The sequence below is a fragment of the Dromiciops gliroides genome, chromosome 5 (assembly GCF_019393635.1).
Source record: "Dromiciops gliroides isolate mDroGli1 chromosome 5, mDroGli1.pri, whole genome shotgun sequence".
Lineage (NCBI taxonomy): Eukaryota > Metazoa > Chordata > Mammalia > Microbiotheria > Microbiotheriidae > Dromiciops > Dromiciops gliroides.
Window position 1 is genome coordinate 106,790,940 of NC_057865.1, and position 16,380 is coordinate 106,807,319.

The window sequence follows — 16,380 nt, forward strand, 5'->3', positions numbered from 1 at the left end:
GAAAAAGAGTAAAATGTGTGGGTAACAGAATATAATTGATTTTTCCCTCTAAGTCCAAAAAAAAATCACAGAGCTTCTTTTTTTCAAAAGCCAGTTTGATATTTATTTTTGTAAGGATACCTTTTTCTCTCCTCTCTTTTTCTTTCAGAGTTTAAGTATTTGGGGATGAAGAGAAAGGATCCAGGAAATGAATTGAACAGAAATACATATAAATACACTCACACACACACACTTTAATAAGGTCAGACTTTGGGGGCAGCTAGGTGGCACAGTGGATAAAGCATCTGCCCTGGATTCAGGAGGACCTGAGTTCAAATCAGACAGTTCACACTTACTAGTTGTGTTACTCTAGGCAAGTCACTTAACCCTCATTGCCCTGCAAAAAATAAAATAAAATAATGTCAGACTTAAAAAAAGTAGTTGGGAAGAAAAAGGAAGTACACAACACAGATTTTGCAAGGGAAGAGTAAAACTTTAACAATAAAAGAAATTAGATGCTTAGCATATAGGGATTATATAATATATGTGTGTATGTATATATCAGAGATTTAAGGAAATATAATAAAGGAAGTTTTTAAAACTTTGGTAAACAATGATAAGATGGTAAAATCATTTTAGAAATTTATGTATTTGTAAACTATGAATTAGCTCTCAATGTCTCTGAATCACAGGCATCCCCCATTTCCAGGGAGGGAGGTGATGAGCAAATGAGATAAGGTAAAGTACTTTATGAATCTTAAAGCATGGTGAAACTATCAGATATCATTATTATGATCATGATTTTAAAAGGCTGTTCTTCAATACAAAGTACAATAAGATACTTTGATTTGAAGAATGACTCATGAAATACATTTTTTTTAAATAAGAAGTTTATCTTCATTGCAAAAATCCTTAGTGGGGATTGCTTAAACTTTTATTGGATATCCATGCTCCATGATTATCAGAAGACTGATTAAGAGGACATGAGCATCTTTTTTTTTCCAATTAGTAAAGTATTTTATTTTTTCCCCGTTACATGTAAAGATAGTTCTCAACTTTTGTCTATACCAGCTTTACAATTTCAGATTTTTCTCCCTCCTTCCCCTCCCTCCCCCCTCCCCTAGACAGCAGGCAATCTGATATAGGTTATACATATATATAATATATATATATATACACACACACACATAATAACATTAATCCTATTCTGCATTAGTCATGTTATAAGAGAAAAAAAATCAGAGCAATGATGAAAAACCTCAAAATAGAAAAAAACAACAGCACCAAAAACAAAAGAAATAGTATGGTTCATTCAGCATCTATACTCCATAGTTCTTTTTTTTTTTTCCTTGGATTTGGAGATCCTCTTCCATCATCATGAGTTCCCTGGAACTCTTCTGTACCACTGCATTGGTGAGAAGAATATAGTCCATCACAGTAGATCAACACTCAATGTTGATGTTACTGTGTACAATGTTCTTCTGGTTCTGCTCATCTCACTCATCATCAGCCCATGCAAGACCCTCCAGGTTTCTCTGAACTCCTCCTGCTCATTGTTTCTTACAGCACAATAGTATTCCATTGTATTCATATACCACAACTTGTCCAGCCATTCCCCAATTGATGGGCACCCCCTCAACTTCCAATTCCTTGCCACCACATAAAGAGCAGCTATAAATATTTTTGTACATGTGGGTCCCTTTCCCCTTTCCATGATTTCTTTGGGAAAAGGACCCAAAAGTGGTATTGCTGGGTCAAAGGGCATGCACAGCTTTATCGCCCTTTGGGCATAATTCCAAATTGCGGACATGCGCATCTTTTAAACATATAGCCCACCTTCTGTTACACCCATCTTCCCTGTACTCCTTTTTAAATTTCTAAAGACAAGTACCACTGCTATGACAAGGATCTAGCTTTGGAACTGGTGGAGAGAGATGAAGAAACTCAACCCTTAGGGCTAGATTAGGAGGCAGTTGAGGGAAACTAGGATACCAGGCTGGATTCAGAGCTTTTTATGCCTCTGATTTTTCTTCATAAAGTCACTAATAGGACTAGAATCCACTTACTTGACCTAAGTTTAATGGGGTTTTTTTGTTGTTGGGTTTTTGGGTTTTTTTTTGGGGGGGGGGAAGTGAGGGTTAAGTGACTTGCCCAGGGTCACACGGCTAGTGTCAAATGTCTGAGGGCTAATTTGAACTCAGGTCCTCCTGAATCCAGGGCCGGTGTTTTATCTACTGTGCCACCTAGCTGCCTAAGGTTGTCACAGCTTTTATATACCTGCTTTTTCATTCAGAAGAAATCATATATGCTGACAATAATAGGGCTAAGGTTGAAAAGGAAAAATTCAAGCATTTCATGCGTCTAGCTCTTCCTACCCCAGTTCTCTGCGTCCTTTTGCGAAACCTTTTGGATGTACCTAGTTTGTGACTAGCACTGGGATAACCACTGTGAGGTACTGAAAAAGTGTAAGATCTCCCTCCCCATAAAGGATTTGCAGTATAGGTAGGAAGACAAGATGGAGACACATGAATCAGTTAGCAAATAGGTAGCAACACATACATCATGATATGTTGATATAATGTTATATTAAATTGAATGATACAGTTACAAGAGACATCCAAACACTTTTTTTTTTCAGGGCAATGGGGGTTAAGTGACTTGCCCAGGGTCACACAGCTAGTAAGTGTCAAGTGTCTGAGGCTGGATTTGAACTCAGGTACTCCTGAATCCAGGGCCGGTGCTTTATCCACTGCGCCACCCAGCCGTCCCCCATCCAAACACTTTTTAACAGTGTACTCGTGAATCAGAGACAACAAATAGAAGTTAGGAGATACACAGGCTGGTGTCATCAAAGTACAAAGAAAGAATTGACCTGGACCATGTATGATGGCTGGGGAATAGATAATAGGGGGAAAAACTGGAGTGAAAAATATAGATTTGAGGATCATTATCAAAGAGAGGCGATAGTTGAAGCCTTGAGAGAGAATGACTTCTCTGAGGGGTGATAGAGAGAGAACAGAGAGCCAAGGGCCCAACTTTTGGAGGTGGGGTGAAAAGAAAGAAGAGATGTAAGTAAATTAAATAAAGGTACTGTCTAAGAGATAGGAGGAAAGCCAGGGTAGTTTAAGATTAGACAAGGAGAGAATTTTGGGCAAGGATAGGATTGGATTTGGTTTGAAAGAAAGTTACCATTGGCATTTAAAGAAAGCAATATCAGGTAGAAACTATACCTGATTTCAAAGGCTTAAGAAGGGTCAGCTAGTTGATGCAGTGGATAGAGCACTGGCCCCTGGAGTCAGGAGTACTTGAGTTCAAATCTGGCCTTAGACACTTAACACTTATTAGCTGTGTGACCCTGGGCAAGTCACTTAACCCCAATTGCCTCACTTTAAAAAAAAAAGGCTTAAGAAGAGTCTGGTTGGGTCAGTGAAGACAATGAAAATAAAAGGCCTGTTTAAGAAGTCTTTCTATTTTAAAAATTAATATACTGAAATAGGCTTCAGGCTATTCAGAGAAACCATAGCTATTTTTTGGTCTGTCCTTATCCTTTAGAGTTTGATATCATGGTCAGCCATATTCTATCTCAAAGCTGTCTTGTACCTCTTCTGTGATGCCTGTGCTGATTGTTACTATTGGTTCCCCTAATCTCAAAGGACAAAACTCAGTTGTGAACAAATAACCAACTTTCAGTTCACTTTTAGTCATATTATACTCTCTTATGGCATAGTTCAGTCTGTGAAAATTTAGTAGGCAAGGTGATGTGTTTGGCAGAACATGGGAATGAGAGCAAAAACTTGTCTCTTGTCTGGACTCTGTTACCTTGATCAAGTCATTTGAACTCTCTATGCCTTAGTTTCCTTATGTAAAATGGGGAGGGGGTATGGGACTAGATAGTTTCTTAAGATTCCTTCCTATCTGTTATTTTCTTTAATTCTTTGTCGATTTTCTATAGTCCATCATGACAATCTGTAGTGAGAGATTGTTTAGGTAATAATTGCTCATATTTATATAGTACTTTGTATCTTGATATATACTTTGATATACTTGGTACTTTAAGGTACAGAGTATTTTCCCTCAGAATGGCCCTAGGAGGTAGGTGGTAAGGCAGTATGGTAATGTAGATGAAGTCAACCCATGATTTATTAAGCACCTACTATGTGCCAGACACTGTGCTAAGTGCTAGGGATACAAATGGAAGTAAAAAAAAAATCTCTATCCTCAAAGAGCTTGCAGTCTAATGAGGCGCTAGCCTTGTAATCAGGTAGTTCTGGGATCATATCCAGCTTCTGAAACTTATTTTGCTCTGTGACCTTGAATAAATCTTTTAGTCTCTCTGAGCCTCCAGTAACAATGGGGATAACGATACTTATAATAAACACCTCATAAGGTGACTATGAAACTCCAGAGAAACAATGCAAGTAAGGCACTTTTGTAAACCGTAAAGTGCCTTGTAAATGTCAGTTATCGTTATTATTGGAAGTAGTATTATCCCCATTTTGAAGATAAGGAGATAGAAGCTTAGGAAAGTTAAGTGACTTGACTAAGATCTCAGAAAGTTCTTTAGTGTTTTGACAGTTAAGTGGCACAGTGGATAGAGTGCTGGGCCTGGAGTCAGGAAGATCTGAGTTCAAATTTGGCCTCAGACACTTACTAGCTGCGTGGCCCTGGGCAAGTCACTTAACTTCTGTTTGCTTCAGTTTCCTCAACTCTAAAATGGGAATCATAATAGCCTATTCCTTCCAGGATTGTTGTGACACAAGATACTTGTAAAGCACTTAGCACAGTGTTTGGCACATAGAATAGGCGCGATATAAGTTGTTAGCTATATTTCTTCTTCTTTTTCTCATTCTTCTCCTCCTCTTCCTCCTTCTTCTACTTCTGCTACTGCTACTGTTATTATTAGTGTTAGAGCTGAAATTAGAAGCCAGATATCTCTTGGTTCTAAGTCCAATGTTCTGATATCAGGATGTCTCTTGATGCGTCTTTCAACAAATACAACTATTTAGAAGGACTTTCCTCTCCCCTCTCCCCCCTTTACTCTTCCTATCCACAGCGGTAGATTGGGTGAAAAGATCACCTTCTGGGTCCCAAAGCAATAACCTGTGGATCATTGTTGGCGTGGTGATTCCAGTGATTGTGGTGATGACCATCATTGTCATTCTCTATTGGAAACTCTGCCGCACAGACAAACTGGACTTCCAGCCTGATGCCGTGAGCAACATTCAGCAGCGTCAAAAGGTAAAAATGGTCCCTCTCAATATACCCTATATATACTTGTGTGTCTATGTATATAAACAGGCCATGAACAGGGCATGTTACAAAACTGGGACACTTCTAATGCAAATCTGAGATTTTCTGTGTCTTAGTAGAAATAACTTGTAATAAGAAGCAGAGAGAGAGAAAAGAAAGAAAGAAGGAAGGAAAGGAAAGGAAAATGTTTTCTGAAAGATGATTGGTCCTCCCCTATAGAAGTTCCTTTTTTTGTTATAATGGAGAAGCTCTCTTCATTTCGCCATCATGCTTACCTGATAATATTCTACCTGACACACAGGCTTGTTAGGAGAGGTAAGTATATATGTAAACAGATGCAGTGTGTGTGGTATAGAGGAGAGAACGCAGTATGGAGAGTCACATTTTTTCCATTTACTTGCTTCATTGTGTCCTTGGAAGGCTACTTTGCCTTTCTAAGCCTCACTAAGAAGGGGAGGGGGAAGGAAAAGGGATTGAAATCCTTCTAGTTCAAAACCTATGTTTTTCTGAAAGTCCCTAGCTTAATGTTAAATATAGTGTAGTCACATCAAACAATAATTCAACAGAGAACAGAGCAGAGAACGGAGTCTGAGGCTTACTAGGGATTGAGAATTTAAAGGCTGGCAAGGACCTTAGTGGTCATCTGGTTCAGAGATGTCAAACTTGATGCTGGCTTGTGGCCTACAGAACTCTGGAGTGTAGCTTGAGCCAGATTAAAATGTAATTGGGAAGGGGCAGCTAGGTGGCGCAGTGGATAAAGCACTGGCCTTGGATTCAGGAGGACCTGAGTTCAAATCAGGCCTCAGATACTTGACACTGGCTGTGTGACCCTGGGCAAGTCACTTAACCCTCATTGCCCCACAAGACAAAAAAACAAAACAAAACAAAATGTAATTGGGAAAAGTTTAGCAAAATAAACAAATACAATATAGATGATGTTGATTTGTGGTTTTCTAAGTCAATATGCAGCCCACATGGATCAGTTTATTTTTGAGTTTGATATCGCCGATCTAGGCCAACACTCTTACCTTGTAGATGAGGATATATATGAGGGAAGCAGGAGTTAGTTAGGAGAGTAGGTCAGATAAATTCATTTTAAAAAAAGTGAGTATAGAGAGAAACACATTTCCTTCTTTTCAATCTGCTCCAGGTATAGAATGGTTTTGTTTTGTTTTTTTTTCTTTCTGTCAGGCACAGACACTGTGAGTTTGGCTTAACAAGAGAAGAGGTTCTGTGGGGATGGTGGTTTATCAGAAAATGAGCATGTTACAAAAAACCAAAAAGTATCAAAACTTTTTAAAATGAGCATGTTATTAAAAAAAGTATTAATAAAAGTTAAAAAATAAACCAACTAAAGTATTTCAACTCCAAATGTGACCTCTGTAGCTAATCCTGAGATGTGTTTTTTGTTTTTTAATGTGAGCCAAGTTTCCTGAATCACTGTTCTTTGTTTTTTTACTCTTTCATGCACAACCCTCTCAACAACTCTCTTTTCTCCCTTCTTCTGTCTCCCATTTAACACAATTGCAACTTTTGTAGGATTTTGAAATCTGAATGTAATTCTAAGAGTCTAATAAGAGAAATAAGGGAAGTGAGAAAGGTGAAGGACAAGGGTTACAGTATTGCTGTTTTTAACAATTTTTACTTTATGGCTACATTTCTGAATTAGTTTGCTAAAAAGTAGATTTGAGGATTTTGATGTAGCACAGAGATAGACTCTGAACTTATTATAATGACCCAAATTAACATGGGAAGGTTGGGTGCTCAAAGCTCAACCATCTCTCCCTCACCCCTCAAGGCCTTAGGGGGAGCCCTGAAGGATGATAGGATATCTTTCTTTACTATTATTTCCCCATCCTATGTATTCCCCACTCCCATATCAGTTGAACAATTACCATCTCCTCAATATCAATCCCAGCTTGTGCCTTCCCAATAACAATTAGCCAGCTGCTATATCCCTTAGTCTCAGTTAACCAATTAGTTTCAGGTGGCTTTTATAAACTATAGCAAGAAGTGAAATCTGGAGCCCACTGTCCTCCACCGTGGGAGAATGGACTGAGGCAGGAGACCCTTCAGGTCTGGTTTGTCTGCTGCAGGTACCAGCGGTCTCTTCTATGGGTTTTGATTTGCTGGACCTCTGGTGGCCCTTCTGACCTTTTGAGGCTCACAAGATCATACCTGGGTCCATTTGTCTCTGCTACTCATTTATCTGAGATCAGGAAAGAAGAAACACCTGAATAAAGACAGAAGAAATGGAGGTAGCCATACCTTATTAGGGAGATAAGGCATCTAGTAAAAGCTCTGCTAACCCTCTCCTTAATGGTTGCCTCAGCAATTCTAGTCCCACTCTCCACCAGGGAAGATAGAGTACTTTCGTCCATTGATCCTCTTTGAATGAATGCTTGGTTCTGTCTCAGCAGCCAGTCAAAAGGCTTTTTGTCACCACTGTAATAAGCCAACAGGAAACAGAAGATACCTGGATATGCTGTGAATTAGAAGCATTTTGAACCATTACCATTTCCAGTAGTATCTCAATGAGCTTGCTCCCAGAATACCAGCAAGCAAAACATGCTACTTATGCTCCTAAAGACTTGACCCTCTTTTCCCATTTCCCCTGTTATACTGATCACAAGACTGTTGTGTGTCACCCATCAGCTTCCTATCACAGGGTTTTTAGGTGGAAAGGAATGCTAGAGACCATCTCTTTCAACCCCTTCTCCTTATTTATTTATTTATTCATTCATTCATCTAATTTGTTTTGTTTATTTATTTGTTTGTTTGTTTGTTGCTGAATGGGTAATCTGAGACTGAGATAGATTAAGAGACTTGGCCAAGGTCACACAGTCATGTTGTCCAACCCCCAAATCCATTAGCTTTTCTATTACACCACACTCACATGTCAGATTAAAAAATGGTTTCTTGATTGAAGCAGAATTCATATTATTTTGATTTATCTGACCAAGGAGATTAATTCGTAGATGTTTTATTATTTGTTAATGTCACCACACATGGAAATGATATCTTAAATCATAGTGCATTGTTATGCTGATCGAGGATACTAGAGGTGTATTATAAATTAATACTGCATTTATTCTTTATCTTCATTTATTATTTACACCATCTGCGGTTAGACTTTTTTGGTGATAGCTCAGTGCCTGGGAAAAGGATAAGAAAAAAAGTACTTGTAATCCTGAATGAATGATAATCGTGTATATCATTGTAGAAAAAAATAACAATGGATTGTGTTTGTGTTCTAGTGAAATGGCATTGTTAGTGACATTTAGCTGGTGTGGAGGATGCCTCACATTTTCCCGTTTCATTTTGAATGCCCCATATTTCTTCCTTTAAACACTTCTGATGAAAACTCATCCATGCCCATTGTTTTAATAGACTCTTACAGGGTAGTACCACATGGTTCTCTCTCTTTTGTAAGGCAGGATATTCCCCTGGTTTTCTCCTTCCCTTTCACTTCCAAAATCCTTTTATGGCTGCAGATGGCATCGTAATTCACATGCAAAGGATTTAAAATAGAACTGCCAGCCCTTGGAGTCCCCTTTATTCTTTGAGTGCTATAGGGATTGGGGGGATGGATTTATATGTATAATTAAGGGAGATAGTGTTCAGGATAGCAGATTAATATGCAGCCAGTAAGTAGGGCTGGTTAAATATCAAAATAGCACTCAGCTAACAAGCAGAATTTGCTTCAAATATTAATCTTTTTAGAATAGAGACTGTCCTGCTCCCCCCACCCACCCCCTTTAAAAGAAAAGAGAAATATCTGTGACTCAGAGGATAGTGCCTTGGAAATAGCAAAGGGTCCTCCATGTTCTTTGTTGGGATTTTTTATAAAAAATGCTAAGCCACACTGCAACTACAGGAGTTCCCTTTTCTTGCTGTGTGGTTTTCTCTCTTGTCCCTATTGTTCCCCAAATGCTACTTCACCACCACACTCTGAAATCCTCCAGCAAATTCTATAGCAAAACACATCTGGAAACAATAAATCTGAAGTACATGGTACATGTCCCATTGCCTCTTAGGCTAAACAGAAAGCCTTCTTGTCCAAATTGTCTGGGAGCAGATTGCTTTTATAATATGGAAAGGGGAATGGCACTGTAGGGGAGGGGAGCCCCACCATTCAGGTATGTTTTCAAGTAGGCTTACGCATGTTTCCCATTGGTAAACAAAAATTGTTTCCCTTTAATTGGTAGTTTGAATCGATCACTTAATGTGGAAGGAAGGAGTCCAATTTTTAGCTTCAACTAGCTAAGAAAGTCTTCTTTTTTTTTAAGTACGAATGAGATTTAGGGGCCTTGTTGAGCAGTGAAAACCTGCCTCTCTTATCAGACTTCTGACTGGAAAACCCTTTAGTGCTTATAAGGCCAACATCATGGGCAATCAGGTTTGGCTGTTCCATTTTCCTTGGCCATACAGATTGGGGTGGGGTGAACTTTAAAAGCCAAACAGGATGTTATATTTGATCTTGGAGGTAATAGGGAGTGATTGGGTTGATTGAATAGAAGTGGATTTGAGGTTTGGGAAAATCAGTTTGTTAGTGGAGGATAGATGGGAGTTGAGAGAGACTTGAGGCAGAAAGACCAATTAGGCTTTTGCAGTAGTCCAAACGTGAGCCCTCATATGAGGTGATAAAGGACTGGAGCAGGTTGGTGGCAATGTCGTGTATAAGCAATGTTAAGAAGGTTAAAATGAACAGGATTTTCAACATCTTGGATATGGGAGGGGGTGAGAGAGAATGAACGGTTGGGAATGGCACTTGGGATACCAGCTTTGATGACTGGAAGGATGGTGGCAATTTTGACAGTAAAAGGGAAGCATGGACAGGAAGACAGTTTGCGGGAAAGATCATGAGTTCCATTTGGAACATGTTAGTTTAAGATGTCTACGGGAAATCTAGTTTGAAATGTCCAATAGGCAGTAGGAGATGTGAGACCAGAGTTCCAGAGAGGGGTTAGGACCAGACAAATGGATAGGAGAATCATCTAAATAGAAATGATAGTTGAATCCATAGAAACTGATGAAATTACCCAGTGAAATAGTATAGAGGGAGAAGACCACCTAGGAAATGGCCTTGGGGAACAGTAATGGGAAGCATTAATGTAGAAATGCAGCCTGGCAATTGCTCTTATAGGGGCACAGCTACTGAAGACTCAGAAAAGAAAATTCTTGCTACCCAAGTTCTTGGCACTGTCAAATGATTCAACATCAGAAATCAATAGCATTTTATCAGTGGAAATGACATCAAAGAAGGGGCATTTATTTCTACTTTGCTGCTGCTGCATCCAAAGGACCATAGGACCTTTCCATCTAACTTGCAGTTTAAACCTTCTGTATGTGTTGTGAAGCTCTTTGAGATCAGAAATGGTCTTACTTTTCTGTTCATGCATCCAACCCTTAACACAATGCTTTGCACATAACACGCACTTAATGAATGTTTCATTCATTCACTGTCATGAAAATCTAGAGAGAAGAGAATATCTAAAGACTACAGAGAAGTTCAAGAAGGATGAGGACTGAAAACAAAACCAATAGATTTCTTGAATTAGGTAGATTTAGGACAATAGCTAGTAGGAATGGATGGATCAAGGAAGGCTTTTTTTTTTTTTTAAGGACCGGGGAGGCATAGGCACACTTCTGGTCAGTAGGGAAACAACTAGTAGACAGATTAAAGATTAGTGAGAGAGTTGGAATGGAGAAGACAGGATGGAATGAGATCATTTGTGTGTGTAGGAGTTTGTCTTGGCAAGGAGAAGGGCCACCTCTTCATGTAAGACAAGGATAAAAAAGGAGAATGGGACAAAGGCATCTGGCTGGTATAAAATGAGAGGAGGGAGCTTCAATATTTGCAGTGAAATATAAGGCAAGATTCTCAGCCAAGAGGATGAGGGAGGCAAGCCATGGGAGGTTTGGGGAAGGAAAAAAAGCTTGGAAAAGCCACTCTGGTAAGAGGCATAGTCAGTCAGAAAGGTGTGAAACTATTGCCTTGCCACAGTGAGGGCCCATTAGGATTATGTAATATGAATCTGAAATGGATCCAGTCAGAATGATTTCATGATTTTCTTCAGCTTCATTCAGCCACATGTGAGTAGGAGCCAAAGGCAGCTAATGGTGCAAGTAATCCAAGGTTTAAGGCTTGGCAGGGCAAGATTTTCAACAGAATAAGGGAACAACAAAAGGGAAGAGGGCAGTGTAGAGCTGAACTGGTTCACTGAAGGGTCAAGATGGGAAAAGGAATGTAGCCAGTGCAGAGCTGGCAGCCTGGGAAATAACTGAATGGTACAGGGATTGGAGGTCATAGTGAGGACAAAGAACAGGTTTCGAGGTGAAAAGTAGAGGGAGAGGTAGAATAACAATAGATTGTGGTCAGATAAAGGCATTTCAGAATTCAGGGACATGGTAGTAGTTTGTAGGTGATGGCAAGTTCACAGGTAGGACCATCTTTGTGTAGAGAAATGAATAAACTGAGGAACTGGGAGGTTGCAGTGTTTGAAGAACTATTAATATGTGTGTTGAATTTCTCTACTATAAGAGCAGGAGTTAGGGAGAAGAGAAAGACTGGGGGTTAGGCATTGAACTCAATGAGGAAAGAAGAGTATCCCAGATATTTTTAGGCAATAGCTGCCAGAATCTTGACTGTGTGATGAATATGGATTGATTGACCCTCAGAGGAGGAGTGGTAACTGAAGGTGGCAAAGGGAGAGTGGTAATGGGGAGTAGAAAGTAATCCAACTGCCCCATCATTACCAGCAAGTCTGGAGGATGGACGAAAATGCAGCCTGTGCTGGGAAGATTGGCCAGGAATTGGTGTCATTGGGAGAGAGCTAGGTTTCAGTGAGTGCAAGAAGATGAAGGGAACAAGAAAAGAAAAGGTTTAAGAAGAAAGCTGGTTTGTTATCGACAAAGGCAGAGAGCAAGCAGAAGGGTTGGGTAGTGTTGGTGGGATTGAGTTGAGATGGATAGGAATAAAGGAGCAGTCAGTGGGAATGCTTCAATAATGCCCCTCAGGGGTTTAGAATCTCTGGTATGAGGAGAGAATGAAGGGGTAGGAGTATGTCAATCACTGAGGAATGAGATTAGGTAGGTTATTATTGTCCATAGGGGTTCATCCTGGGGAGTGGATCTGTCCAAGGGTTATCAGGTATAGGCCAACATTAAAGTATAACTGGAAATCAAGGTAGTGAGGTTAGGGAGGTAGCAGAGGTGCCCAGGTGGGGGCAGGGTGACTTCTGTGGAGTTGTAGGTGGCCAGAGAGAGGACCTGGAGCGTGAAGGAGGCCAAGAAGCCTTCGAAGGAAGGTTCGGGCAAGATGACTTCTTTGTCATTGGGATTGAGAGTACAGATTATCTTTTCTCCCCCTCATATAACACAGTACCTTCTACATAGCAGACACTTAATAAATGCCTGCTGGTGGGGATTCCCTTCACTGACATAGATCCTCAAATTCCCCCTGTTCTGTGTTTTCTCATCCTTGTCCTTTTGTAAATCCTCCCTAGAGGGTCTACTCAAAATTCCAGAGATTTTCTTCTTTTGTTGACTTTTTTGTTTGTTTGTTTATTTTGTGTGTGTGTGTGTGTGTGTGTTGTAACAACAGAAGAAAGGTGTGTGTGTATATCCTCAAAAAATATATATATATTTATACATATATAATTTTTTTAAGCTACTGGTATTCTGAATATGTAATTGTCCCACTTCCTTTTTCAAGTCATGCATGTCTTCTGCAGTGTCTTTATATCTGGTTACATCCACAATGTGTCCTTCCAATTCCTCTTTGGGTCACCTGCAATTTTTAGTCTTTTGAGATTCTAGTGTTACATGACTTAAATCTTATAGCATCACCCACCTTCAACAGAGTACCAAGATTTGGAATGAGAGCTGTTTTTTTCGCTAGCTTGTCTCCAAAAATAATAGTAGCGCTTTAAAGCTATCCAAACACTATACATATATAATGATGTTTAAGCCTTACCAAAGTTTTGTAAGGCAGGCACTTTGGGTATTATTATTCCCATTTTATAAATAAGGAAATGGAGGCTCAGAGTGGTTAAGCCTGTAGTCACACAGCTAAAATGTGACTACACTACTAAAATGTGTGTGCAGGATTTATATCTTTCCCAAATCCACTTTGGGTACTCTATCTAATGTGCTTTGGCAGTTCTCTGATTCTAATAATTATTAGAGGTCCCTAGTTAATTCTAGAATGCCTTGTCTGAATTTCTGAATAAAGCTTATATATGAAATTTATAGCATAGAATCCATGCTCTGGCTCAGGGTAACTTTTCAGGATATCTTTAATGAAATAGTGAATCCATAAATGGTCCCCTGAGGAGGGAGTGAAAAAATTGGGGACTCTTTTCTTGAGAGTAATACTCCTGAGGGGCAGCTAGGTGGCACAGTGGATAGAGCACTGGCCCTGGATTCAGGAGGACCTGAGTTCAAATCCGACCTCAGACACTTAGCAATTACTAGCTGTGTGACCCTAGGCAAGTCACTTAATCCCAATTGCCTCACACAAAAAAAGAGTAATATCCTTTTTTTTCTTTCCCATCTCTAGAGAGATGATTTTTCTTAAGCGTAGACTCTTGTGTTTACAGTGTTTTTGTTATCATTGAGAACCACCTGAGTATAATGTGGGAACAATCAGATAGACTTACTTGAAGCTACAGCCAGAATCAGGAAGTGGATTATCGGTATTTCTCAGGTGTCACAAGCATACATGAGATTAATGACATTCACATCCGTACTTCCTGGTTCCTCCTCAAAGATGGGACAATTATGTTTACTAATTGACCTTTCCCGCATGGTGAAACAATACTGAAAATGAAATTAATCCTGTATATAGGGTATCGCTTGAAAACTATTGGGTGGGTGCAGTAAGTCTTTGGTTTTCACTGACCTGTCAAGAGCTCGTACAAACAAATAGAGAGAACATGGATGGGTCCACAGACATGAGAGAGGCAGCACATATAGTTTTAGACTGATTTTCCTGATTTTTTTTCTCTCCATCTTTTTTTTTTTTCTTTCCAAAATAGTGTCACATGAGATGGCTTTTGGGAAGGGGAGATGGGAAAAGATGCTGGGGAAAATTCTAGTGATGTAAAATAAAAGATATCAATAAAAACAAATTTTTTATTAAAAAAGAGAAAACATGGAACAAGATTTTGGCCCTAGAGCCAGAGATGCATGGAATACCTAGAGGGTCACCATCAGCTCCTTCCTAAAGATGCAGAGGCAGCTTGGTACCATAAAAAGAGCACCCGCTAGTGCTGGGATCGGAGGGCCTGCTTTTAAATCCTGGCTCCCTTTTTCTCTGACTGTAGCTATGAGCAAAGAACCTTCATCTTTCAAGGCTTTAGTTTCCTTTAAGGTTTCTTTCAATTCTAAATCCTTTCTTTTTTTATTCAAAATAGATCATGTTTTCTTTCTTTCTTTCTTTCTTTCTTTCTTTTTTTTTGTGGGCCAATGAGGGTTAAGTGACTTTCAAGGTCACACAGCTAGTAAGTGTCAAGTGTCTGAGGCCAGGTTTGAATTTAGGACCTCCTGAATCCAGGGCTAGTGCTTTATCCACTGTGCTACCTAGCTGCCCCCTCTTTCTGTCTGTCTTTCTTTCTTTCTTTCTTTCTTTCTTTCTTTCTTTCTTTCTTTCTTTCTTTCTTTCTGTCTTTCTGTCTTTCTGTCTTTCTGTCTTTCTGTCTGTCTTTCCTTCCTTCCTTCCTTCCTTCCTTCCTTCCTTCCTTCCTTCCTTCCTTCCTTCCTTCCTTCCTTCCTTCCTTCCTTCCTTCCTTCCTTCCTTCCTTCCTTTCTTCCTTCTTTCCTTCCCTTCTCTTTCTCTCTTTCTCTCTCTCTTTCCCCCCTCAACTACCTACCTATCACTAAAGAGTCACATAAGACTCTATGAGGGGACAGCTAGGTGGCACAGTGGATATACCCTGGCCCTGGGTTCAGGACCTGAATTCAAATCCTGACTCAGACACTTGACACGTACTAGCTGTGTGACCCTGGGCAAGTCACTTAACCCTCATTGCCCCACACAAAAAAAAAAGACTATGAAAGCTAGACAAACCCTGGCTTTTCTGCTGGTTGCACCCCAAAGCCAAGGGTGGGAAAGAATGTGCTGCTTTTGGTTATACTAAGATGGGGAAATAGAGTAGGGTAGACCTGAAGGCTGAATTGAGTTGTTGAGGTGAGGCCTCTAAGAAGTCTCAATTTGTAGATGAGACAATGATATAGAAATAAAGATTTCTTTATTCTTTAGGTAATAGGAGACTTTGGCAGAGAGGTAAAGGCAATCTATACAGAAAGAATAAACTACCTCTGAACCAAAAAGTCACTAAATGTTTTTAAAATGTGGTAGGAAAAAAAATAAAATAAAAAATAAAACAAAAAAACCAACCAAACCAAAAATAAAAACCCCAAACCCAAAAAATGTGGCAGGACCATTTAAAATACTTTAAAGTGCAATGTGAATTATAATGATTATTGTTGTTGTTATTATATTCAAAGTATGGGGAAAATAATATGTAGAAAACACAAGTTTTAAACTGACCAAAGCCCTCCCCTGTTGGAGTAATTAATCAGCTGGAAATTAGATTTGTTGCTGAAATAAAAGTGGGATGATCCTCCAAATCAGCCAACAGATGTGTGTGAGAAGTAGGAGAAAAAAACAAATCAAAGAATGAAAAATAGAATGTATTACTAACAAGTGAGGACCTTGAATGTAAGCTCTTTGAAGACAGAGACACTTTTGTGTTTTGTCTCTTTGTCCTTGGTGATTGTCGATTGGTTGGAGTAATTAACATCCATTTGGTGGAAGAAAGTTTCCAGTGCCATAGGTGATATCTGAAAATAAACAGTTTATATAAGAAGAGAATGGCTAGGCAAATAGTAGGGAATAAGCAGTGTAGTGCTTACTCTGAGAGACAACAATCAATCATCAAGCAATTATTATGTGCCTACTATGTTTTTGTTTTTCTAGTTTTGATTATTTTGTGACTCAGTAAACATCCTGTATGAATATTCAAGCTGAGTTTAAAAAAATTGTTCTGTAACTTAAAAATCATTCACTTGGAGCCTCTTGAACATTGTGTAAAATGCCAAGTTTGGAGTTGAAAAGGAGAAATTGGAGAGGTTGAGTTAATTATT

General features: G+C 39.3%; 1 protein-coding gene across 2 annotated transcripts in view; it reads left to right on the plus strand.

Moving 5' to 3' along the window:
- The window catches only part of KIAA1549 (KIAA1549 ortholog), a 110,106-nt gene that overhangs the window by 35,877 nt on the left and 57,849 nt on the right, over window positions 1-16,380 (plus strand). For both annotated transcript variants that reach the window (XM_043966618.1, XM_043966619.1), the window contains exon 9: window positions 5,033-5,217. In XM_043966618.1, coding sequence (XP_043822553.1) covers window positions 5,033-5,217 — 185 coding nt within the window. The remainder of the gene's footprint in view (window positions 1-5,032; window positions 5,218-16,380) is intronic.